Source organism: Sciurus vulgaris, assembly GCF_902686455.1.
Source record: "Sciurus vulgaris genome assembly, chromosome: 12".
NCBI lineage: Eukaryota > Metazoa > Chordata > Mammalia > Rodentia > Sciuridae > Sciurus > Sciurus vulgaris.
In genome coordinates, this window is record NC_136473.1 from 19,420,191 (window position 1) to 19,447,219 (window position 27,029).

General features: G+C 40.2%; 1 protein-coding gene and 1 pseudogene across 3 annotated transcripts in view; one reads left to right on the forward strand and one right to left on the reverse strand.

Annotated features, from left to right (window-relative positions):
• Positions 1-27,029, reverse strand: part of CCDC3 (coiled-coil domain containing 3) — a 101,445-nt gene that overhangs the window by 10,649 nt on the left and 63,767 nt on the right. The window contains exon 3 of one of the 2 annotated variants that reach the window (XM_079107047.1): positions 13,360-14,263. The exons of the other annotated variant lie outside the window; for it this stretch is intronic. Coding sequence (XP_078963173.1) covers positions 14,078-14,263 — 186 coding nt within the window. The 3' untranslated portion in view covers positions 13,360-14,077. Of the gene's footprint in view, positions 1-13,359; positions 14,264-27,029 lie in introns of those variants that run through there. 2 annotated transcript variants of the gene reach the window in all.
• On the forward strand, positions 7,210-8,268 carry LOC306641337 (E3 ubiquitin-protein ligase RNF5-like; annotated as a pseudogene). Its single transcript has one exon. The product of its transcript is annotated as an E3 ubiquitin-protein ligase RNF5-like (transcript).

The following is a 27,029-nucleotide window of genomic DNA, read 5'->3' on the forward strand; positions in this document are numbered from 1 at the left end:
AGGGGATCACAGAAGCGGGAAGACTCTGCCCCTGCTCCGGTCCCACTGGGGTGGCCCGCCTGACCCACCTTTGAACCGAGACCTTTGGCAGCCCTGGATACTGGGTGATTAGGGTTCAGCTCCAGCTATTCTGCTGAGAAAGGCAGCAAGGGCCAGGCTCGGTTGGCCCACTCGCCGCACCCCTGGGCTTGCCGGGCACCAATGCTGGCTACAAACCCCCAGGGCTCTGGCCGCCTGCCCTGCAGGGGAATGGAGATGGAAATTTACGAGCTGTGAGCCACTCCTGTTTGCTTCCCAGAGACTGATGACTTGTCCACACAGCCTGTCCAGGGCCTACTCGGTTGACAGACTGTTTATTTGGGAGTTTATCAAACTTGCACATGGGTTTTTCTGCTACTGGACTGACAGGTGGCCCTGGAGCCCAGGCACCCGGGAGCTTGCTGTCCTTAGGTTGCCAAGCGTTCGGGTGTGATTTAGCAAGACCTTGCTTTATGCATGGCTCTGCCACTCGCTGGCCACATTCTCCTTCTTTCTTAAAGTAGAGGCACTGCTAATACCGCTGAGGAAGGCCTAAAGGTGTTCGGTAAGACTTCAAGTCCCAAGCACTGGCTGGGGTTAGTATTACGTATTGCCAGGCTCAATCATTTTATGTCCCAGAATCAATTTTCAGTTAATACTGATTCAGTAAAAATATTATTGGAAAACCTGTAAACAACAGCTGACAAACAGATAACTGAAGCACAGTGATGTGTGTTTCTGCCAATTCAAAGGTTGTCTTTCCTGGCTTGGTATCTGGCATAAATTCTTGCAAACTTGAGAATTTTAACAACACTGCAACATTTCTATGTGGAAAATATTAGATTACAGAACCCTACCAAGTATGTGGTTTTGGCCAAACCCTGTGACAAGTAAAAAATGGACACTATTTGTGAGATGAAAAGTTAAACATACCATAATTACTGTTCCACTGTGCAAAAATCCTAAGTTATTCCTAACTACCACTTAAGCAGTTTTCTGTTCCATCTTCCTGGAATGCTGTTCCATGCTCTGTGTGGCAGGCTCATTCTCATCCTGGTTCCTGTGTAACTTCCTTAGATAGCTTTCCTCAGCACCCTGTAAGTGGCTCCCCCTAATGAGTCTCTCATCACCCTGCCCGTATGCCTAATAGCATTATGGGGCTTACTTATTAATGGTTAACTGTCTCTTTCTTCCACTGTAAAACAGGGCCTTTGTCTTATTGTTATGGCCCCCGTGCTCAGTACTACTCCTGACACATAGTTAGTCCTCAAGGGAGGGGCCGTTGAATGAAATAATGAATCATAAAACTATCATATGCTAATCTTTTAAAAATGGGAAGCTACTAAGAAATAGAAGAGTCACCTAAAATCTCCCCAAAGATGACTTTTATTCATTTTTTTTCAAAACCGGCAAGATTTTTTTAGCCTATTAAAAACAATATTTTAAGAATTTTTTAAAATTTAAAATTGATAAGTGAAATTGTGTATATCACATGCACCATCATGTTTTGAAATTATGGATATGTTGTGGAAGGGCTAAATTGAATTAACGTGCATTACCTCATTTATCTTTTTGTAATGAGAACACAAAAGTTACTCTTTTCATGAACTCATTCAGCAATTTTTACATGTATAGTACACTGGGATTGTGTACTATCTATGATGTACAATAGATCTCTTGAGCTTAGTCTTCCTACCTGAAATTTTATGTCCTTTGACCAACATGTCCCCTCATACCACCCTCCCTCCTCTACCCCCAGTAAGAGCCATTCTGACAGGTTTAGGTGGTGAATCATGATTTTAACTTGCCTTTCCCTGAGGACTTTGCTAATACAGCTACTGGACATTTGTGTCTTCTTTGGAGAAATGTTGATTCAGGTCTTTTGTCATATTTTCATGAAGTTGTTTTGCAATTGAGTTTAAATTCCTTATATATTTTTTTTCTGTCAACCCCCCTGTGGGATGCAGGGTTTGTGAATATTTTCTCCAATCCCATAGGCTTCCTCTTTAGCCTGGATTTATTTCTGGACTCTCTTCTGTTAGACAGTTTCCTTGGGTCTGTTTTTAATTCCATGCTGTTTTGATTACTACATTTTTGTAGTATGTTTTGAAGTCAGATAATGTGATGGTTTGAGTTGTGTGCTTTTGTGTTCAGGATAATTTTGGCTATTTGGGATCTTTCAAGCTTCTATACACATTTTAGGATTCTTTTTCCTATCATGGTAAAAAATGTCACTGGAATTTTAATAAGGATTGCATCAAATCTATAGATCATTTTGGCTAGTATGAATATCATAACTATTTTTTTCTAGTGCACGAACATATCTATTTGTATCATCTTCAGTTTCTTTCATCAGTATTTCCAATAGTTTCCACTGTAGAGAGATTTCACCTTTTCTGCTAAATCTGCTCCTAAGAATTTTATTCTTATTGCCATTATAAATGGAATTGCTTTCTTGATTTTTTTTCAGAAAATTTGTTAGTGTGTAGAAACACTCCTGAGTTGTACCTGTTGCTGTTATATCCTGACACTTCACTGAATTCATTTATTTTGTGGTGTCTTTAGTGTTTTCTATGTATAATAAGATCATGTTGTTGCAAACAGGACCATGAAACTACTTCTTTACCAACTTGTAGGACTTTTCTTTCTCTTGTCTAACTGCTCTGGCCAGGACTTCCAACACTGTGCTAAACGGAAGTTGGGAGACTTTTGAGAGTCTTGGTCTTGTTTACAACCTTAGAGGAAAAGCATTCGCTTCTGCACCATTGAGTGTGATATTAGCTGTGGTTGGTCATGTAGCCTTTATCGTATTGGCAACGTTCCTTCTATACCTAATTTGTTGCTGTTGTTTTAATAGTGAAAGGATGTTGAAATTGTCAAGTGCTTTTTCTGGGTCAGTTGAGACCATCTGAGGTGTCTGTCCCCCCACTCTGTTCATGTGCTGTATTTCCTTTAGGGTTTGTGTACATTGAACTATGCTCTCACACAGGGATGGATCCCACTTGATCATGTGACTGGTCTTCTTGCTGCTGAAATGGGTTTGCTAGTATTTTTGCTAAGAATCTTTGCATCTATTTTCATCAGAAATTTTGGCACGTACTATTCTTTTTTTGTAGTGTCCTTGTCTAGCGTTCATATCCGGGAAATACTGTAAAATGAGTTTGGAATTATTCCCTCTTGTTCAATTTTTGGAAGAGTTTAAGAAGGACTGAGGTTTGTTTTTTTAAATGTTTGGTAGAATTCAGTAGTGAAACCATTTGTCCTGGGCATTTCTTTGATGGAAGAGTTTTTGCTACTAACTCATTCTCTGCTCTTGTTACTCATCTGTTCGGATTTCCTTCCTTCGCTTCTTTTCTCTTTCTTTCTCCCTAATGTACCCACTCCCACCCTGTGCCCTAGATTTCTGTCTTCATGATTTAGTCTTGATAGGCAATATGTGTTTAGGAATTTGTGCCTTTCTTCTAGTTAACCAATTTGTTGGCATATAATTGTTTATATTAGTCTTTTGTGATCTTTTGTATTTCTGTAGTGTTGCTTGTGATTTCTTCTCCTTTATTTCTGATTTTATCTATTTGAGTCTTTTTTTCTTAGTCTAGCTGAAGGTTTATCAATCATTTTCATCTTTAAAAAAATACACCAAATCTTTGTTTTATTGATCTTTTATATTTTTCTAGTATCTCTTTCATGTATTTCTTCTCTCATATTTATTTCCTTTTTTTTTTTTTTCTAGTTGTTAAGGTAATGTTAGATTGCTTATTTGGGATTTTTTAAAAATGTAGGCATTTATTGCCATAAGTGTGTCCCTCTTGGAACTGCTTTTGTTACATCCCATAAGTTTTGATATATTGTTTCCATATTTGTTTTATCCTAAGATATTTTTTCATTTCCTTTAAAAGTTCTTCTTTGACCTATTGTATATTCAGGAGCATGTGATTTTTCTGAAATTACTCCTGTTGTTTCTAGTTTCATACCATTGTGGTTGGAAAAGATACTTGATGTGATTTCAATTGTCTAAATTTGTAAAGACTTGTGGCCTAACATACCCATTCTGTAGAATATGCCACATGAGCTTGAAGAATGTGTATTCTGCTACTCTTTAATAAAATTTTCGATATCCTTCCATTTGGTCGTTAAGTTCCAAGTTTTCAATTCTGACTATTTCAATGAAATTAAGACATGTGCATTAAAATAGGTTGGAAATCATAACCTATAACTTATGAATTCTGATGCTATAATTATGGTGTGTACTATATTTAAGTTTTCATAGGTGTTCCACATGTAGAACAGTGGCACAAGACGGGTTAAGGCTAATGTTTCTTATTGATTTATCTATTTGGATGGTGTGTCCATTGCTGAAACTAGGATATTGAATTGCATCTTTTATTGTATTGTATACAAATCAAATTTATTAATATTTGCTTTATATTTAAGTGCTCTGTTGGGCATGTATGTAGTTACAATTGTGTATCCTTTTGATGAATTGATCCCTTTGTCACTATATAATGGCATTTTTTTTCTTAAACTTAGTCTATTTTATTAGGTATACCTACCCCTGCTCTGTTTTGGTTTCCATTTGTATAAAATAATCTCTCATTCCTTCACTTTTAATTTTAAAAGGGAAGTGTTCTCACAGGTGAAGTGAGTCTCTTTCAGACAACTCATAATTGGGTCCTTTCTTATTTCAATCCATTCAACCACTGGAATGACTGTGTCTTTTGATAAGAGAATTCGATGCCTTTATATTTGAAGTAATTATTGATAGGTAAGGCACCTTATCATTTCCATTTTGTTATTTCTTCATTGTTTTCTGGAATTATTGTTTGTTTGTTCCTCTCTTGCTAATTTCCTTTGTGGTTAATTTTCTCCAGGGTATTTTTTGATTCCTTTGTGTATCTATGATAGCTTTCTGCTTTGTGGTTACCATTAGGCTTACATCAAATATCCTATAGTTATAATAGGTTATTTCACACTAACAACGGATCACATTAACAAAAACTATAGTTTTATCCCACCCCACATTTTGTTTTTAAAACTGTGAATCTCTTAACAGATTATTGTAGCTATTTTTTTTAGTAGTTTTCTTTTTTAACCTTCATACTAAAGGTAGGTAGGTGACTACCACCATTACATATCAGAGTATTCTGAATTTGTGTACTTTTTATTAGTGAGTTTTATATCTTTGTTTTCACATTATTAATTAATGTCCTGTTCTTGTAGCATGAAGATACCCTTTAGCATTTTTGCAAGACAGGTCTGCTGATGAACTCCCTCAGACTTTGTTTGCCTGGGAAAGTCTTTATCTCTTCTTCTTTTCTGCAGGATAGCTTTGCTGGACATAATATTTCTTGATGATAGTTTTTATTTTTTTGCTTTGGCAGTTGTAATATATCATTCCACTTTCTTCTGGATTGTGAAGTTTCTGTCAAGAAATCTGTTCCATTATTGGAAGTCCCTTAATTTGTGATTTTCTTATTTTCTCTTGCTGTTCTCAGGATCCTGTTTGTCTTTGCTTTTTGACAGTTTGATTATAATGTCTTAGTGTAATTTTGTTTGGATTGAATCTGACTGGAGACCTTTGACTTTCCTACAGCTGAATATTTGTATCTTTATCCAGATTTTCTTATTATTTCTTTAAATAACTTTTGTATTCTTGTCTCTTTTCCTTCTTGAACTCCTATAACTGAAATTTTGCTTTCTTGATGTGAGCCCATAAGTTCCAAAAGCTTTTTTCATTCCTTTTTGATCTTTTCCCTCCTCACTTGACTATATATTTTCAAATAAAATCTTTGAGCTCAGTTCCTTTCTTTCACTTGATCAATTCTGCTTTTGATTTTCTCTTGCATTTTTCATTCCATTCACTATTTTTCATCACCGGAAATTTTTAATCATTTTAATCTCTCAGTTAATTTGTTTTGGTCACTTATTGCTTTCCTGGCTCACTGGCTTTTATATACTTTCTTGAAGTTTGTTCAGTTTCTTTAAAGCAATTATTTTAAATGGTTAGGTAGTTCGTGCCATCTCTTTAGGGTGCTTCATTTGTTTTCTGGTGTTTTCCTGCTTTCCTGATTGTTCTAGATCTTTATAGGGTAAGTGCTCTGAAAAGCTGAGGAAGTAGGGACTTATTTCAGTCTTTGAAGACTGGTTTGGCTGGGAAAGTCCTTCACTTGGCTCCTCTAAGTGGATGTTAACTGGGTCCATGGGGGCCAGTCTGAGGCATAGGTCCAAAGTGGCTGACCTGGTACTGTGGTAATCCTTGCACCTGGGTCTGCAGGGGCTAGCCAGGTGCTGGGATGGGTCTGGTGCCTGAGCCCTCTGGGATGGACCTAGAGCCAGTCCACAAAGGTAGGCCTGGGTTCTGGGACCATGAAAACTGGGTCTTCATGGGGTGGTCCTAGAGCTTCCATTTATAAAGGCCAACTTAGCAATGAAATCTTCTGAAGGGTCTCTGATATTTGGAGTTGTGGAGTGAGTCTGGACCTTGGGTACTCTGGAGTTCGGAGCCATGGAGACTGGCCTGGTGTTGGAGCAGGTGTGGGATATAGGTTTATGAGGACTGGCCTAATTCTTGGAGCTTGGGTCCTTCTGGGGTGTACTGAGATGGGTCTGAACTGCAGGTCTGTTGGGAAGTTGGGCTAGAGGGGCCAGCCTAGCATCAGGCAGGCCTGTGTCCACACACATGGTGTGAGAGCAGGCCTGAAGCCTGGGGCTAGTGGGGCAACCTGGCTCAGGTCTGCTCTGGGGTCACCAGGAATGGCCTGCCAGTGGGTGCACCAGGGCTGTAGGTACCAGACATTGACAAGGTCTGTGAGGGCCTGCCTGGTGCTGGCCCACCAGCACCAGGGAATCCTTAGAAGCTTAGTCCAAGGGTACTGGTCTGCAGTTGGAGTTATGAGGGTCTCATGGCACTGGATTTTACTGGGGTGGGCCTGGTGTTGCAGTCGGAGGCAAAACTTGGTACTCATTTCCCTTACCTTCCCCCGGGTAGAAAGGTGTATCTACACCATGCTGCCAGGAGTTGGTGGAAGGGTGATGTTTGGAATGTGAAACTATCTTTTCATTTCTTCGCTACACTTTCGAAGTTGTTTTTGTTCGTGGAGAATAGTTCAAACTGATGTTTCTGAGTGAGATGAATACTGGAGAGTCCTGTGATTTGCTGATGTTTGTTTCTTAAAACACGGTTGTGTGTTTCTTTTTGTGAATTCTGGTTTAAAACTTCCACAGCTGGAGTACGTGTGGGTGAAACAGAACTGGCTGTGGTACCAGCAGAGGAGGACGGGCCCCCCTCTGCCCCGCAAAGGGCCAAAATGTGAGCGGGGCAGGGCACATGCCACCTTTGGATGTAATGTGTGTTTGGAAACTGCTCGGGAAGATGTGGTCAGTGCATGTGGCCACCTGTGCTGTTGGCCCTGTCTTCATCAGTGGCTGGAGACATGGCCAGTGTGTACAGCTGGCATCAGCAGAGAATTTGTCCAGCTTTATGGGCGAGGGAGCCAGAAGCCCCAGGATCCCAGATTGAAAACTGCACCCGGCCCCCAGGGCCAGGGACCCACTCCAGAGAGCAGGGGGGATTCCAGGCATTTGGTGACACGGCAGGAGGGGCGGGTTTCACCTCTCGTCTGGCGTTGGTGCTTTTCCCTTTGGCTTTTTCACCTGTCTTCAATGCTCATGACCTTTTCGCAGGGGTGCAGGTGCGGATCAGGGACTGGGAGGGTCGCCTGGCCTCCAGATGGCAGGATCCCTCTTCTGTTCCTCACCATCTTCTTTTTCTGGCTACTGGGTATTTGAGATGTCTCCTTCCTGCCCACCTCCAGCCAGAGGAGAATTGGTATCGGGGCCCCTGCTGACCTTTCCTTACTTCTGGAACCGCATTCCCTAACCCCTCCATTTCTGTTGGCCCCTCTCCAGGAGGACATGGGAAGGAGCAGCACAGTGACATCTGTGCATAGGATGAGAGACCCACCTCCGAACTCCCACTCACTCCCTTGCTGGCAAGTAACTCCCAGGCCTGGGGAAGGAGGGCAGATTGAAGCAAAATAAGCCAAACCCAAAAAGCCAAAGGCTGAATGTTTTCTCTGATATGTGGATGCTAATTCACAATAAAGGGCAGTGATAGGGAAGGATAGAGTTACTTTAGGTAGAGGGGAGTGAAGGGAGGGGAGGGAGGTAGGAAGGATAGCAGAGTGAAACAGACATTATTGCCTCGTATGTGTATGACTGCATGACCGATGTGATCCTACAGTATGTACAATCAGAAAAATGAGAAATTATACTCCATTTATAGATGATTTATCAAACTGCATAAATGCATACTACTATCATATACAGCTAATTAGAATACAAAAGTTTTTTAAATTGGATTTATAATTTTTTTAATTTTTAATTTTAATTTTTTTTATTGTAAACAAATGGGATACATGTTGTTTCTCTGTTTGTACATGGAGTCAAGGCATACCATTTGTGTAGTCATAAATTTACATAGGGTAATGTTGTTTGATTCATTCTGTTATTTTTTTTCCTTCCCCCCCACCCCTCCCACCCCTCTTTTCCCTCTGTACAGTCCTTCCTTCCTCCATTCTTGGCCCCCTCCTTAACCCTAACCCTAAACCTAACCCTAACCCTAACACTAACCCCTCCCACCCCCCATTATATGTCATCATCCGCTTATCAGTGAGATCATTCGTCCTTTAGTTTTTTGAGATTGGCTTATCTCACTTAGCATGATATTCTCCAATTTCATCCATTTGCCTGCAAATGCCATAATTTTATCATTCTTATGGCGGAGTAATATTCCATTGTGTATATATGCCACAGTTTCTTTATCCATTCATCAATTGAAGGACATCTAGGTTGGCTCCACAATCTCTCCCCTAATCTTTTGCTTCCCCTGATTTCTTGATTTGATGTTGAAAGATAGGCAAGGTTCCCCTCTGCCTTTCCTCAGTTTCTCCTCTTGTTGATTTAATTTTTCTCTCCCCAGTGCCTAACATGAGTTCTGACTCTAAATACTCCCCCCACCACTACCTCCATTATTACAAATTCAACTAAAAAAGAAAAATGTAAAAAACAAAACAAACTTCCATTGCATAAAAACAGCCCAGGAATCCAGGAGTTTCTTAGTCTAATGGCTACAACTATTTCATTTAAGATGATTTCTTAAAAAAAATTTTAGATGTTGATAGACCTTTATTATTTATTTTTATGTGGTGCTGAGAGTTGAAGCCAGTGCCTCGCACATGCTAGGCAAGCTCTCCACCACTGAGTCACAACCCCAGCCCCTAAGATTATTTCTTAATTTACTTAACCATACACTTTATATAGGACTCTCAAGCTGTTCTTAAATTTTGTACTATTTTAAGTAAAGATTTTAAAACACCACATTTTTCTGTATCAGAAGTATTTCTTTAGGACTGATACTTGAAAGCAAAATTACTAAAGGAAAGAAAATTTCTTAGAATTTTGCTTTGTCACCAAATTTTTTTCTAAAACTTTCATGCTGACTTAAGTTTTATTTTTCATATTTATATCTTTGAATTGCCTCTAATTGGGTGTAGGCATGAAGTGAGCATGTAAGTAAAACTCCTCTGAACAGAAAATCTATTGTTTACCCCTATTTTAGCAAATACTCTTCCCCTTCACACTCACTCCTATTGCCTCTGCCTTTAGGAATCAGAATAAGGTCTGAAATGGCCAACTTTGTCCTAGTTAGCTATGGGTTAATATACCAACACCATATGGCTTTTATTAGTTATATAACATGTGATAGGATTTTTTTTCCCAAAAAATGTCTTGGCTAAAATTCTTAAAATACAGAAGGATTCCATAAAAATCTTAAAATATAGTATGAAACCTATATCATGCCATACATATTTTAAATGGATTAAAAACCACATCTATTTAATTATTAAAAAGTTAACCTTTAAAAATTAATTCAAAGTATGTGCTTCTGTGATCAGCTTCCCTGCCCATTATTTTTTCTTAAATACGCTCTTGATTTTATCTTTTGTTCCTAGAGAATAAAGCCATGACATTTTGTTTCATTACGGATTTCACCTATAAAAGTAGCATTTTCCTCTCATTATCTGTGTAGAAAAATATGCGCAGATGTTTATAAGGGGAACAGACAAGGCTGATCACTGCAGATTGAAAAAGGAAGAACAACTTTAATGCCTCTCAGTAAGGGAACAGTTAATACTGTCTGCAATTGAAACGATGAAAAGGGAAAGATCTGCAACAAAACCTACCAAGTTTTTAACTAGTCATATAAATACCATTCATGGGGAAAAAAAAAAAAAAACACAAAACACAAAACCAAGGTTGAAAGGTGTCCATATGTGTGTAAAGTCCTAGTTGGAGGTCTGGAAGGGTCTTTACTATATGAGTTTGTCAGTTTTCTGTCACTGTGACAAAATACATGGGAACATAAAGGAGGAGATTTTGGCTTAGTTTGGGGGGTTTCAGTCCATGGTTGCTGGGGGCCTGTGGTGAAGAGGAGCATCACGATGGGGAGCATCTAGCAGAGCCACTCAGTTATGGTGGGAAGCTGAGAGGGAGGCCCAAGGGTCCCAAGACACTCCCCAAGGGCGTGTCTACAATTTTCTACTTCCTCTCAGGAGGTCCCATCTCCTAAAAGTTCCACCACCTCCCAGTAGCACCATGGGCTGGTGTCTGAGACTTCAGCACGTGGCTTTTGGGGGACATTTCAGATCCAAGACATTAGCAACATGGTTGTCTCTGGGGAGGTGTTATGGTTTGGATGTGAGCTCACATGTGAGACAATGCTGGAGGGTTCAGAGGAGAAATGATTGGGTTGTGAGAGTCTTAACCCAATCAGTGATTTACTCCTCTGATAAGGATTAACTGGTAACTGAGGTGGTGGGCGTGGCTGGAGGAGTGGGAATTGGGGCGTGGCTTTGGGTATATATTTCAATCTGGCAAGTGGACTCTCTGCTTCCTGATGTGAGCCTCTTCCCTCTGCCACACTCTTCCACCATGATGTTCAGCCCCGCCTTGGGTCCCAAGGAATGCAGTCAACCTTCTATGGACTCAGACCTCTGAAACCATAATCCCTCAAAACTTTTCCTCCTAAAGTTGTTCTGGTCAGATCTTTTAGTCACAGCAGAGAAAGCTGACTTAAACAGGAGGATTCCAGGACTCGGAGTGTAAAGGAAGCTGTGCTTCTACTTGTAACACATTTGCACAGACGGTGTATTCACACATGCTTAAAATACTACTCATTCCTAAGTATACAAATTAAGTGCCTACGTCTTTGGAGGGACTGTCAGCTCCTGGGTTGTATTCTTTTGTGGTCATCTTGGGCCCTCGCAGTTCTGTGTGTAAAACACTCATTATATACTTGTTGCCCCACAGAGAGCCAGGGCATTATCTCCTGGGGACATGTGTTGTGGCTGTCCTCACCCTGTATGGATCACAAAGACTTTGCAGTTGCAATTTTAGGTAAGAAGGGCTAGACAAGAGACAGGCAGTGTCCAGGAGCCTGGTCATGAGTGGAATTGAGGCTGACCAATCACAAATCACAAATTCTATGCAGTGAGTCAGGAAGGATTCCCACCAGTACGTCCTGTCGAGTGAAAAGGAGCAGTTGCCAAGCATGCTGAGGCATTGGGACATCAAATGTGGACAGTTCAGCATGGACTCCAGCTGGGAGAGGGAGTGACTACCTATTTAGGCAGAAAGTTCACTAGACTTGGGACCTTTGCTTCATGACTGCCTGGTGTAAGGTATCATTTATTGAGCATTTATTATGTACCAGGCTAGTAGTTTGGGACATATTCCCTTATTAAATTCTGATGTTCAACCCTATGGTAGTTTTTGCTTTTATCACTGTTTTATAGATTATAAAACTGAAGCTCTAAGAGTCACTTGCCTCAGACCACATGAGCTTGAACTTGAAATCAGACCATCTGTCTTAAAAAGGTTGTGTCCCGTGGAGCTCGTAGCTCCACGACAAACCAACTACTAGTGGGAACACTTGAGGTCTTAAAATAAGGATAGTTAATTTGCAAACCAGAGACTAAAAGCATATCCAAGAGCATTCTCCTCAGTTATCAACCACCTCCCAATTACTCTCAAGAAAAACATGGGCAAACTACATGTTAAGATATTTGCCTGGGACATGGTGACTTTAGTCACCAAACAATAAAACTTAAAACCGCCACCACAGATGATGGTCTTCTCATCTCCTTCCATAATCCCACTGCAAGTAGTCTGAGCATTCATTTTAAAACAAATTAAGGACACAGCTTGAGTGAGGAAGGACGTCAGTCTGAGTTTTTAATGACTGTCAAATTCCACTGTAGTCTGAGAGAAGGTGACCTTTGGACTTATAAACTTTATACATCCTCTGGGGCTGGAGTCCTTCTGTCCTGTGATCCTGTCCCCAAGGCTGCCCGTGGATGTCTGCCTTAAGGGTCAGCCAAGGGCCAGAGGCCTCTGACTGAACTTGAACTGGGTAGCCCTGCCCACTGTCAGGCTTCACTAACTAGTGAAAAGCTGGCCTTATCTTTTTTAAAAAAATATTTTTACTGTGATAAAATACACATAGTATTTGACCATAAAAGTGTACAGTTCAGCAGTGTTAAATACATTCACACTGTGGTACAACCAGCCTCCAAAACTTTTTTAATCATGCAAAAATATAACAATTATATAGAGACCATAAAATGTACTGTCTTAATGGCTGGTAGGAGCACAACTGATTGACATGAAGTACACTCAGCTGGTATGCAATCACCACCACCATCCACCTCCTAGGCCTCCTCTTTGACTCCCTAAGATTTTCCATCCCACACTAATTCCTTCTAGCATCTGCCTGGCTTCTGCTTCCTTACAAATCAGTTTTTTTTTTTTTTTCTTCCAGATGATTCTTTGCTTTCTCACAAAGGTGCTGGGCTTGTGAATACAGCCTGTAGATGACCTACCTATGGAGCACAGGCTCCTGGGCCTCCTGCCAGTCCTGGTCCCAGCTTCTCTGCATCTGGAGATGCTTTGGAGTCAGGTGTGCTGGCCACGGACTTGCCCACTGCCTTCCTTAGCAGCTATGTGTCCTTGACAAACCTCATGGGGCCTATTTCCCATGCCACAAAAGGGGGTCACTAATGTCTGTTAGAGCCGCTCTGAGGACTGAGAGGCGTGCAAGGGCTCGGCCCCCGAAGGCCATGTTGCATGCTCTGGCCCTCTGTTCCAGGAGCTGTCCTGACCTGCAACCTTCCCTGCCAGGCCCCCTCTTTCTCACTTCCTTCTCTCCACAACATCCTCTTCCACCTTCAGCCCCCCACCCGACCCCACTTTCAGGTACTAGCCTGCTGGTGGGAATCCAGGGAGCTCAAGTTGTCCCAGGATGTGGTACAGAGGAACAGTCAGGCTTTCTGTTGTCTGAATCCTAAGGAGCTTTGGTTTCTATCAAAACTCTTCCCTTTGGCTGAATCTGGCAAAAAATGCCGACTTAGATGTCATGTCTCATCGTTTGGAATGTGAAGAAAGAGACACTTCCCCAAATGCCAATTGACAGCCTAGAAAGGGATCCCGGGGCCTTCTGGTCTCAGGAAAACATCCTCCTGTGCTGATTCTTGCCAAATGTTCAGTATACAAACTTACGACATCCTTTCCTTCCCTGCCCCCTCGCCCGAGTGAGATAAGAAAGACAATCCCTTGCTGGATTTGAAGAATAAATCACTTCTTTTTAAAAGTCATTTGGGGGAAGCAGACCATCTGGATGCTTTGAAAGCCTCAGAACACAGGAAAGGAACTGGGTAGACAAAACCAGATTGGAAGAAAGTCCCACAGACTCCCCACGGGCCCACCGTCTGTACGTTTAATCTTCTGGAAGGGAAAGTAAGCTCTGGGTGATGTCCCCTGCTTGGGGAACACATGCTGGTACACTTGCATCATGTCGTGTCTCTGCTCAAAACCTCCAAAGGCAACTGGAGGCCACCAAGAGAGTCCTCCTCGGCTGTGCTGCTTCGCATAGGTACTCAGTCACAAGCACCTAAATTACAGGCACACTGAACTCATCTCGCTGTTCCCTGAGCTACTCCAGACTTCACTTCTGAATCTTTATTCTGATGCTTCCTCCTGGCATGTCCTCCTTCCCACCAGCTGCAATGCTCCCCTCTCCAGGGCCGATCTTTAATGCCACCTTCACCAAGCCACTCCTGGATCCCTCGGCCAGGTAATTCACCACTTCTTGCCTCCCATGTCTCTGGGAACCTCTCTTTTTGCATTTATCCTGTAGATGCAAGAATGAAAGCCAATTATATTTTTTATGGGGTACATAGATGGATTCACCTCTGGAATGAATATATATATTCATATATATATTCATATATATATATATATATATATATATATATATATATATATATCAGTTGTGTGTGTACTGTGTACCAGGACAAGCTTGCATTTGAAGCTCATCTTTCTCACTCACCACCCTGGCCCCATGTCTGGAACTTGTTAGGTTCCAGGATGTGGTACAGAGGAACAGTCAGGCTTGCTGTTGTCTGAATCCTAAGGAGCTTTGGTTTCTATCAAAACTCTTCCCTTTGGCTGAACCCAGTCTGTTTTATAAGTCAAAAACACTGCTCTGAGCTTTTAGTCTTTGGACACAGCCGCCTCTGCCATGTGTAAATTTGCCAATGTTGATAAGGGTACCTGAACTCAGCAATTCACACCCCTAACTCCTGTGGAATGGGTACATTTTGTAGGGAAAGCAGTAGAGAGTGGATTATTGGAGCAGTGTGAGATTCATCTGTGAGCTCAGTTTTGCGCCTTGAAGGAGCCTGGTTTCAGATGCTCTAGAACCCTCTTGACCTCAATTTCTGCTTTCATTGGCATAGGCTATGCCAACGTCTAAATGAAACTCTCAGTTCTTAGGACCCATCTGAATCTCCCAGAAAGTGGTAAAGGAGACAAAAATCAGGACATTTCATATTTCCAATCTGCCTTTCGGCCACCTTGCCAGAGAGTGTTGTTGAAGACACAGGATAGCTGGTAGGCTGCAACCACTTCTGAGCAGAAATGAGCTCCGTTATGCTTTAGGAAACCCTATGCCTGTGGGTTGAAGGAGAAATCCTAGAATGCCTTCCGAAGTGAAAACTCACTGCCAAAACAGAATTTATAACTGGTTGCCATGGCAGCCAATCTGTCACGTTTCACTTAGCCTAAGAATATCTAAACCCTGATGATTCTGAGAATAGCCTAAGTGGAACAGCCAGGTGCACACTCCACAAGGGGCCTGGGGTTGAAATCTCTCTTCCTATTCTTAATCCACTGCCTTCCCATGGATCTCTACAAATCCCTGACTTCTCATTCTAAATGTCGTAATGGAGATGTGGGCTTTGAGACTGGAGTATCCACACTGCAACTTCTACTCTTCTGTCCTGTGCATGAATATGTATGAGACTCTCTAAAATAGGTGGCCACCTTGGGTCTCGAGTGTGGGAGACAGTGGTGAAGAATCTAAGAGGATCAAGTGAGAGCAGCTAGAGATTTTCAGTGAAGACTTGGCAGTTCTGTAAGATGGAGATGGACGTGGCAGGGGTGAGAAGCCCTCAGGTAATACTAAGCATGTAGAGACAGTGGATTTAGCCTGAAGCTTCAGAAACTTCTGTGTGTTGAACACAAGGGGGCCACCGATACTATTCAAGGGTGAAGGCAAGCTTGGGAGGCAGAGATGTTCTAAGGGAAGCGCACAGTAGCAGGAGAATCCAACTGAGGAGCAGAAGCCCTGGATTCCAGAGGGACATGGAGCAGAGGGGCTCAGAATCCAGGCACTGGGAGAGCTGTCAGAGGCCCCAACTGGCCTGTACTTTGCGCCTTTTTGGCTTATATTCAATAGGTCGCCAATCTTAGTTTAAAAAAGAAAATGTCCTTCTCCCTCTTTAAAATCCTTTGTAGCCTACTCATCAAGAACAATTTCAAAATTCAGGAGTCAGGGATATAGTTTAGTTGGCGGAGTGTTTTCCTAGCATGCACAAGGCCCTGGGTTCAAACCAAACACCACAAAGGGAAAAAAATAAAAATTCAGATCTGCCAAGTCACCTTTTCTGAGGCCCTGTAGGTACCTGTCACCCATGAAGGCAGACCCTGAGCAAATTCTCCAGCAAGTTCACGTCTGCTTTCCCATGAACACCCCTGTGGTATGTTACTCTGACCATACCTGACATCCACTCTATTTCCTTGCCTTTGGTTCTTGAGCACACTGTGCTTTGAGATAGGTGGGTTTGCCTATCCCAGAGGTAAACCCATCTGTGTACTTTATACGGCAATGTAACAAGTATGGTTTTAACTCTTGCCTCTGGAGTTACACAGAATAAATCTATTTCTTTTTCAAAGTAACAGTCAAAGGTTTGTACACAGCCACCCCATCTGTCCCAGGGCAAACACTCCTGGACCATTGCTCACATCTTCCCGAAAACTTTATGGTCTGAATCCACATCTCAAATTCTCCCGTCCTTACTATTATTATGGCCAGAGTTAAGTACTGTGCTCAAGGGATAGTTGAACTGGGATGCTATAGCTCAAACTTTACATAAGAGGCCAGAAAAGCCATGCAGGACAAAACTATAAACTCCCCCATGGTCAGCTTGCTAGGTGGGACAGGCCTCGAAGAACTTAATTGGCTGTAGAATCAGAAGCTGTAGGTGCAGTGGGGTATTTCAGGAGCTAGACCCAAAAGAAGAGGCTGGGCCTCAGCAGAGTTCAGCTGGCCACCTGATGACTCAGCTCGAGTGCAGGACAGTGCTCCAGGACTGGACGGGGACTAGGTACTGGGCAAGGCAGAAACAGCTCCACATTTAGGAGAGTGCAAAGAAAAAATAGCACTAATCCATGGCATGGCCTGGACATACAGGTGGAGTGTGAAGACAGCTGTGATTTTTGAGGTCACCAGTTGGTCCCTGCTCCATGCAGTGGGTGGTGTGTAACTGGTTGTAATCATCAGAACCTGGGCTGGGAAAGTGACATTGATACCTGCTCTAGGGAACCTTATTCAGGATGTATTGGATTTGTGTCCTGGGGAAGCACTATGTTCAAAGAATGTGGCGTAACTATGCTTCCCAGAATTCTGCATCTATCCACACTGAGAGGGCTTCCTTTCCTTGCTGTATATCCTGTTTTTCCATCAAGGCAAAATAGAGGTCAAATAACAATTGAGAAATGGAAAACAGCAAAGAGCAAAATGGTGGACTTGACCCAACCATTACATCTGAGTGGGCTAAACAATAAACAGATCATCAAACTGAATACAAAATCTGTTTTCAAGAACGGGACTTTACAAAGATATGAAAGGTTGAAAGCAAAAGAATGACAAAAAAGATGATGTAAACTCTGAGCAGAAGAAAGCTCACAACAGGCAGCGTAGACTTCAGGACATGGAGTATTACTGAAGATCATAGGACGTTTTATCAAAGGTCAACTTATAAGGACATAAGTGTTCATATTCTTTTTTTTTTTTTTCTTTAACCAAAATTTCTTTTTATTTATCTATCTATCTATTTATTTATTTATTTTTATTGTAAACAAATGGGATACATGTTGTTTCTCTGTTTGTACATGGCGCAAAGGCATACTATTTGTGTAATCATAAATTTACGTAGAGTAATGTTGTTTGATTCATTGTGTTATTTTTTCCCTTCCCCCCACCCCTCCCACCCCTCTTTACCCTCTATACAGTACTTCCTTCCTCCATACTTGCCCCCCTCCCTAACCCTAACTCTAACCCTAACACTAACCCTTCCCTCCCCCCCATTATGTGTCATCCTCCACTTATTAGCAATAATACTCTTAAAGATAAAAATACATAGAGAAAATTTAGGGAACACTGTAATAAATAAAATGCATTTTTTTTTTTTTAACAGTATGGAAGTTGTTTCAGGGTACTGTTTTAAGATTTTTAGTAGCAAAGCAAGGGGTCCCAAGATTCTATTCCCCTTCACATCTGCTGATATGAAATTTGTCCACTCCTATTTTCCATTTCCACCAACAAAGGTCTCTTTTAAAAAATATTTTTATTAAGGAAATTTCCAGAAAAACATAAAAGTAAAAAGATTAGTACAGTCAACTTCCATATAGTAGTTATCTGCCTTCAGTAATTCCTAGCATTTTTGCCTTGTTTCATCTATCCACTGGCTCTTCCTTAACTATTTTTTGCCAAATATTTTTAAGGAAATCCCATATCTCATCTGTAAGTACTTTAACAGGCATCTATAGCTGATAAGGACATTAAAAAAAGCAGAACCACTACACTATTTTCACACTTAAAATAACTGATCAATATTAGCTAATACTCATATAAGTGTATCAGGGATTTGTTGGTATTTAAGGGGATTTGGGAGCCAGTCCCCTGGAGATGCTTAAGGCTGGCATATAACCATGCACATTCTCCTGTGTATTTTAAACCATCTCTAGATCACTTATCCTACCTAAAACAATGTAAATGCTCTATTGTTGAGGGAATGCTTTTTTTTTTTTTTTAATAATCTGCATCTGTTTGGTACAGCTACAGTTTTTTTCCCAGTGCTCTTGATCTGTGATTGGTTAAATTTGCAGATGTATGGAACTTGAGGACATGGATGTCTGACTGCATTTGGTTTGTTTAAATTGAGATTCATATAAGGCCCATGTAATTCAATGAGTGTTTGAGCTCCTGAGTCTCTTTCGTGTTATAACAGACCTCTTTCCTTTTTCTTAAAAAAAAAACAAAACTTTGATTTCTTAAGAGAAACTGGGTCATTTACACTACAAGATGACAAGAAAAGGAGTCTCCTTTTTGACTTAACAAAGATCTCTACAAATGATCATGACCACCACATACGTAAAGAACCATAATGACAAACCTTCGGAGGGAATTCTGTTTCAAAACACTCCAGAGGGATCGTGGCTCATTTCCTAATGAATACACTGAATCTGCTTAAGCCAATTTGAACCATATTAGACTCCCAAGGACCCCATTAGAATCATCTGGAACAGAAACTTTTTCCAATACAAGTGAAATTCAATCTGCATCTGAAAAGCCCAAACAAGATGTAGAAGTCCTATCAATCTCAAAATCAGAACAGGAACCACAGTAGAGCAAGGTCTGTAAGAGACGAACGTTGCCAAGTCATAAACAACTCTCTAATTTTCTTCTAACCTCAAGGCGATGCTGGGGCATATGGGAGATGTCAAGGAATGCAGGTGTGCACACCCAGGGCCTCGGCATGTTAAGACACAGCCAAGGAAATGGCATAGCCACGCTGTCCAAATAAAACTGAATACAGACGTACTCAGGGCTCAGAGGAGTCGCAGTGACAACCAGGGCCCAAGACAAGTGAGACAAGTGAGCCAGTGCCACAGTGAGCCGTTCAAGCGTTTGACTACACCAAATCCAATCTTTGTTCTCTGAGAGGCTGGGAAACCAAAATCTTACAAAGAAAAAAAAAAATTCACAAAGGCCCAGGCACTGGAGAGAACAGCAAAAGAAAAAGAGGAAGTTTGTGATGATTTCATTTCTCAGTTTTCTGTTCAATTTTCCTCCAGTCTTCGTCAGAATGATGATCCTTGCCGCCCTTGGTAGGAAGATCAGTGAGATGAAGTGAACCATCTTCTTGCCCTGGCAGGACTGTATTTGGCCCCAAAAGTTGTCTCTTTCATAAGAGGTTCAATACTTAGAGTGATCTCCTTCTAGAATCCCTCCCAGAGGGGAATGTTTAATAGTGACAGCCGAGCTGTCATTTCATCCAGGTTCGCTGATTGGCCAGCCTTGCCGGCGCAGCCTCCCTGCAGGAAGGGATTTTGCATAGGAGCCCTGGTGGGGTACAGTGTGAGGTGCCTGTATCCTCAGTTCTCATCTTCCAGCCCTGGAGCATAACTGTGAACTGTCGGTCTTCCCGCCAAGCCAGCTGAGGTTGCAAGGGGCTCGTGTTCCACTGAAGGGGTCACAGTCCAGCATCCAAAGTGAGGGGATAGACAGGTCTCTATCACAGCATCATCACTGTGAAAGATGTGCCCCTGGCCCCAGGAGCAGTTTGATGACCTCAACTATGGGTGAGGATCCAGGCCAACTGGAGCCAACGGACTGAACAAAGTTAAAATTCAACATGAAAATGGACCACTGCTCCCCTCCAAGTTCTATCTTTTGTGCCTGTCATGTTAGAGCATCTCTCCTTTCTTACTAAAAACGACCTTAAAGGGGCAGAGCTGCCTTCTCTCAAGGGCTGTGAGGTCTGGTCATGAAATGGCTACCTTTGTCTGAGAGGCCGTCACCTCCCCTGTGAAGCCCAAGTGCTTGGGGAACAGAGCCCACTCTGCCTCTCTGGACCATTAGAAGGTGAGATGATTCCCTCACTGTTAGTGGCTTCCCAGGACCAGTTTCTATCCTTTCTCTAAGCTCCATCAGGGTCCATCATACCTCAAGGTCAAGTTCATCTAAGATTCTTGAGATCCTTTTTGTTTAAAATGGGAGTAATGATGCCAGTCTGATGGAACCGGGGGATGTCAAACGTGAAAATGCAAAGCATACGTGAAAACGAAACAAAGGCAAGTTGAGAATGCAGTGGCCGTGGGCCAAGGTGATATTCTGGAGGACACCAGAAGAGAGAAGCCAGAATGACAATCTGTTTCTGATCTGGTCACTAAATTTCCTTTTGTAATTAGATGAGGGTGAAAGACATTAAAAAGCAGACTGCAAAGAAAAAAAAATACATAGTACAAGAGCTTCTATATGATGATGAGAGATGAGGAGTTGGAATTTCCTTGGTTCTCCGTCACTGCAGAGTCAGAACAGAAGTCCTGATATCCGCCAGCCCACGCGCTACATTCAATTTCTGCCAATCCATTTTCATCAGATAGGTCTCTAATCTTCTCAAAAAGCTATCCAGGACAAGAGTATAAAATCGTTTCCGCAGGAAATTGGGTAACACTTTTCAGTTCTTTTCTATTTGGTGATAATAGGTCATTGACTGGCCACAGGCAGGCCTCAAATCTTTGTTTTCTTTTCTTTTTTTTGGAGGTGCTGGGGATTGAACCCAGGGCCTTGTACTTGCAAGGCAAGCACTCTACCGACTGAGCTATCTCCCCAGCCCTGTTTTCTTTTTAAAATTTTTTATTTGTTCTAATTCACTGTACATGACAGTAGAATGCATTTATACATTTTGATCAAATCTTATATATCTGTCACAAAAGCAATTTACAGGTGTTAAACAGGGCAATAGATAGCATTTTTAAAAAATTAATTTCTGGGAAGGGGTTTGAGCAGGAAGGAACGATAGTAGAGTGAAACACAAGGACCTCATGTACATGTATGACTGCATGACCGATGTGATCCTGCAATACGTAAAAACAAACGTTAGCTCTTATTTTCCAACTCTACCTTGTTTTTTTAAAAATAGTTGAATGCAATTCTATTACATAGATAGACCTTAATTTATTTAACCTATGTTCTTTGATGGAAATTGAAACTTCTACAAAGTTTGGTCTCATAAGCAAATGAATGCCCTTGTCCATATATATTTACACATTTATGCTCTGATTTTTGGAGGATAAATTCCTAAAGGAGAAATAACTGAGTTATTTAGTAAACACATTTCAAGTTCAGACATCGATCACCAAACATTCCAAAGGTCCTATGGCTCTATATTTCCTGCCAACACCACACTCTGCTCATTTCTTCACTCACCAATGTTGCAAGGTATGGTTCTTTTTTATTGGGTAGGGAAAAAATAAAAAAAAATGCCATGCTATTGTTTTCTTTTAAATATCTTGAGTTATTAGTGGAGCTGGCAATCTTAATCACCTTCTCCAATGTGCCATATGTGTGACCTTATTTAACCCTCTCAACATCTTTACAAAGTAGGCAATGTTGGCATCCACATGTTAAAGAAGAGACCCAGAAAGGCCATTAACCTGCCCAAGGTCACACAGCTGCAAGAAATCAGAGTTGGTATTTGAACCAGGCAGGGAGGTTCCCAAGGCACTGACTTGGAAGGGAGCCACAGTAAGGGTTAAATATTAAGTGACAAAACAGCAAATTGCAGAATGATGCAGCACAGCTGCACTTTAGTTAAAATATATGTGACTATGCATATAATATATATTTGTGTTTGCATCATTGTAATTACAGAAAGATTAATTTGGTGGTAACTAAGGTGTGTGGGAGTAGATTTACTTTTTCATTTCCTTCCAAAAAAGTGATGAGATTAAAAAATAAAACTAGCTGCTCAGTTCCAAAACAAAAAAAGTATAATCAGAAAAAATGAGAGATTATACTCTATTTATGTATGATCTAGCAAAATGTATAAATGCATTCTGTCATGTACAACTAATTAGAATAAATAAAATTTAAAAATTTTTAAAAAATTAATTTCTGTTGACTAATATTGTGGACTATGGAAAACATTCCCTTTCCATGATTGGAATAAAAATTGCCCTTGATTCATTAACATTTCTGTGGTATTAGTCAGAGGGTAAAGACATCGAGGGGATATTATTTTGAAAAGTTTGGTAGAAAATTTTCCTTGTGCACTGGACAGTGGTTGGACTGTGCTTACTATCACTGGGTTAACAGCTGACACCATGTTCTAGAGCGATGGTTCTCAACCCCCGGGAATGTTTAACAGTGTTCGGAAATCTTTTCAGTTGTAATGACTTAGGGAATTATGCTCTTGGCGTTGGAGGGTAAAGACCAGGGTTGCTGCTAAACATTTCAATGCCCCAGACAGCCTCCTATAAAAAAGAATTGTCCATCCCCAAATGTCCATAATGCTGAGGTTGAGAAATCTGTGCCCTGAGGGTATCGGAAGCAAGAGGGACTTGCAAGAACAGGGAATCTGCGAAACATGTTCATCCCAAGCTCTGGGCCCAGCCTCGCTCTTCACAGTGATGAGCAGAAATTGGTGTAAAGCTCTCACAAGTGTGGGGCAGTTACAGACCATGAGGAATGGTGGCCTGTGTGTTTATCTCTGCAGGAGTTCTTAACTGGGATCCTCACCACCCAGAGGATCCATGAGAATTCAGAGACAGTGTCGTTGGGTAGGAAAATGTTACATACAAAAAAAAAAAAAAAAAAAAAAAAAGTATGACTTATTTTCAAGAGCAGTTTTAGGGTCACAGTAAAAGTAAACAGAAAATAGAGAATTCCCATATACCCTGTCCCTGTGTGTGCACAAGCTTCCCCACTATGGATACCCCATTAGTTACGGTTGATGAAACTGATATTGACGCATCGTTATCACCTAGGGTCCATAGTTACATTAGGACTCACTCATGGTGGTTTTTGACTATACATTTGGGTTTTTGACTATACATTTGTATAGTGTCAGTATTTTCACTGACCTAAAAATTCTATGCTCTACCCATTCATTCCTCCCTCCCCACTAACCCTGGAAACCACTAATCTTATTACTGTACCTACAGCTTTGCTTTTTCCAGAATGTCACATAGATGCCATTTGTCCACTGAAGGATATCTCAGTGGTTTCCAAATTTTATCAATTAAGAAAAAAATCTGCTATAAACACCTATGTGTTCATTTTTATGTGAACATGAAAAATTTCAATTTAAGTAAATACCAAGGAGCCTGATTGTTGGATTATATGGTATGTTAAAAAAAACTGCCAGAGGGTCTTCCGAAATACCATTTTGCATTCCCACCAGCAATGAATTGGAGTTCTTGCTACTCCAGAACCTCATCTGCATGTGGTGGTATGTTTTGGATTTTGGCCATCCTAAGTGGTGTTGTGGCAGCATTGTGTTGCTATACTTGGCTTCCCTGATGACACAGGAGGTTGAACATCTTTTCATAAAGTATTTACTAATAACATATCTTTGAGTTTTCTAGTCAGGACTTTTGCCCATTTTAAAACCAGGTTGCCCATTTTCCTATGGTAGAGTTTTAAGGATAGCAATTCTTTTTCAGATGTGTTTTGTAATGTGAATTGCGTTCTCATTCTCTTGACATTACCTTTTGCAGAGCAGATTTTTAAAATTTTAATGTAGTACAGCTTGCTTATTTCATGGGTTATGCCTTTAGTTTAGCATCTAAAAAGTCATTGCTATCCCTAAGGTCACTTAGATTTTATCCTCTGTCATCTTTTAGAAGTTTCATAGTTGTGTGTTTTACATTTAGTTCTAGGAGTTAAATTTTGTAAAGGTGTAAGGTCTGTCTAGAATTTACTTTTTGCATGTGGATGTCCAGTTGTTCCAATGCCATTTGTTGAAATGATTATTTTTGTTGCGGTGAAGTGCTTTTATTCCTTTGTCAAAGGAATTGCCTTTTTTTTTTTTTTTTTTCCTTTTTTGGCCAATACCACACACTCTTGATTACTGTTGACTGATGCTACCTGAACTTCAAGACTTAATGTAAGTCTTCTAATTTTGTTGTTCTCCTTCAATATTGTATTGGCTATTCTGGGTCTTCTGCCTCTCTATATAACCTATAGAAATCAGTTTGTCAATACCCACAAAATAACTTTGCCTTACTACAATTCCATTGAACCTATAGATCAAGTTAGAAAAAAACCAGCATCCCAACAATATTGAGTCCATCTATGAACATGAAATATCTTTCCATTTATTTCTTTGATGAAGGATGTCAGTTTTGTAGTATTCCTCATATAGACCTTGTACATATTTTGTTAGATTATATCTATGTATTTCATTTGGGGGGAATGTTAATTTAAATGACAATATGTTTTAATTTTATACCCTACTTATTCCTTGCTAGTATATAGGGAAGTGATCGACTTTTTTTTATATATCAACTATTCTGCAATCTTGCTATAATCACTAATTTTAGGACTTTTTTTGGTCTGTTCCTTTAAAATTCTCTACATAAATCTCGTCATTTGCAAGCTTCTATTTTCCTTCTCAGTCTGTTTGCCTTTGGTTTCCTTTGCATGTCTTATGGATTAGCCAGGACTTCCAACATGCTGAAAAGCAGTGGTAACGGGGCAGCCTCCTCTCGTTCCCATTCTTAGAAGGAAAGCTTTCAGCTTGTCGCCATTAAATTTGATGTCAGTTAATGGTTTTTTATTGATGTTCTTTATCAAGATAAAGACTTCTCCCTCTGTTCCAAGTTTGCTATGACTTTTTATCATTAATGGGTGTGGAAATTTTTTCACATGCTTTTTCTGCATCTATTGCTTCAATCATGTGACTTTTCTTTCTTCAGCCTGTTGATATGACATTAGTCTATTTTCTGAAATGTTAAACCAGCTCTACATGCCTTGTATAAATCTCACTTGATTGTGGTGTATAACTTTTTCTACATCATCTGTAAGAGAATGATGTTGATTTTTGATTTCTATGGTGGTCTGTAGTTTTCTTGTAATGTACTTGACTGGATTTAGTATTAGTGTAATACTGGTCTTGCAGAATGACTTAGGAAGTGTTTTCTCTGCTTCTGTTTTCTAGAAGAGGTTGTATAGAGTTGATATAATTTCATCCTTAAATTTGAATTTTCCAGTGAACACATCTGGACCTCATGCTTTGTATTTTGGAAGGTTATTAATTTACTCAGTTTCCTTAATAGATATAATAGTATTTATTCTTCCTGTGACTTTTGGCAAATTTTGTCTTTCAAGAATTGATCCATTTCACTGAGGTTATGAATTTGTGGGCATAGATGGTTCATAATATTACTTCATTATCCTTTTATATCCATAGGATCTGGATCATAGGAATGATGCCCCTCTTTTACTCCTGATAGTATTGATTTATGTCCTCACTCTTTTTCCTTAATTACCAGGCTAGGGGCTTGCTAGTTTTTTTCAAAGAACCAGGTTTTGTTTCCAATTACATTGATTGATTTCTGCTTCAATTTTCATTATTTATTTTCTGCTGACTTTGGATTTAATATGCCCTTCGTTTTTCTAGTTCCTAAAGGTGGAATTTATGTTACTATTTTAGACATTTCTTTTCTAATGTACGCATTAAAGCTATTCACTTCCCTCTAAGTATTGTTTTCACTGCATCCAACAAATTAAAATACAATATAACAGAGTATTAAATTTCTGTTGAGAGTTCTTCTTTGCCCTGTTATTTTGAACTATGTTGTTTAATCTCCAGGTATTTGGAAATTTTTTACATATTTGTTGTTTCTAGCTTAACAACAAGCTATTTTGGTATGAGAACAGACATTGTATTTCCATTCCTTTACTACACTTGCAAATGTGTGTTTCAGAGCACATTCTGGGTCAATCTTGATAAATGTTACACGTGGGCTTGAGAAGAATGTCAAAGTGGATCAAAATAGCAGATTATACAATCTCTTTTAGTTAGAATATCATATTTGCTAATATTTTCTGTGAGGTATAGTTCTTCCTATTTTTATCTTCCATGCATTTTCTGCCTTTTGACTTTAATTGAGCATTTTATATGATTTTACTTTCTATCTTAGCATACCAATTATACTTTACTTTATTGATTGCCCTAGAGTTTTCACTATACATTTACAAGTAACGCAGGTCCATTATACTGATTGACAAGTATTAGTACCTTATAACAAAATATTACTAAGCCCATCTCTTGTATCATTGCTGTTGTTCATTTCACTTAATAAGCTTATCTGGACACAGAGGCATCTGTAATTCAACATATTGTTATAATTTTGAACTAGGCCATTTAAATTTTACCTTTATTCTCTGCTGTGCATCCTTTCTTCATGTTGATCCAAGTTTCTGAGCTATACAGTTTTCCCTCCCTCCAAAGTTCTTCTAACATTTCTTATAAGATACACGCCCCCCAAAAAAAAAAACTTTGTTAACTTGCAAAAGCCTATTTCTCCTCTACTTTTGACTTGATAATTCCATAGAATTCAAGATTTGTGGCTTTTTCATCACTTTAAATATTTCACACCACCCTCTTCTTGTTGGTGTGGTTTATGAGAAGTCTGATTTATTATCTTTGCTGTTCTAAAGGTAAGGTGTTGTTTCATTTTCACTTCAAAATATTTTTTTTTTTTTTTTACTTTCTGAAGTTCAAATATGATATGCCCAGGAATAGTTTGACATTTACCCTGCC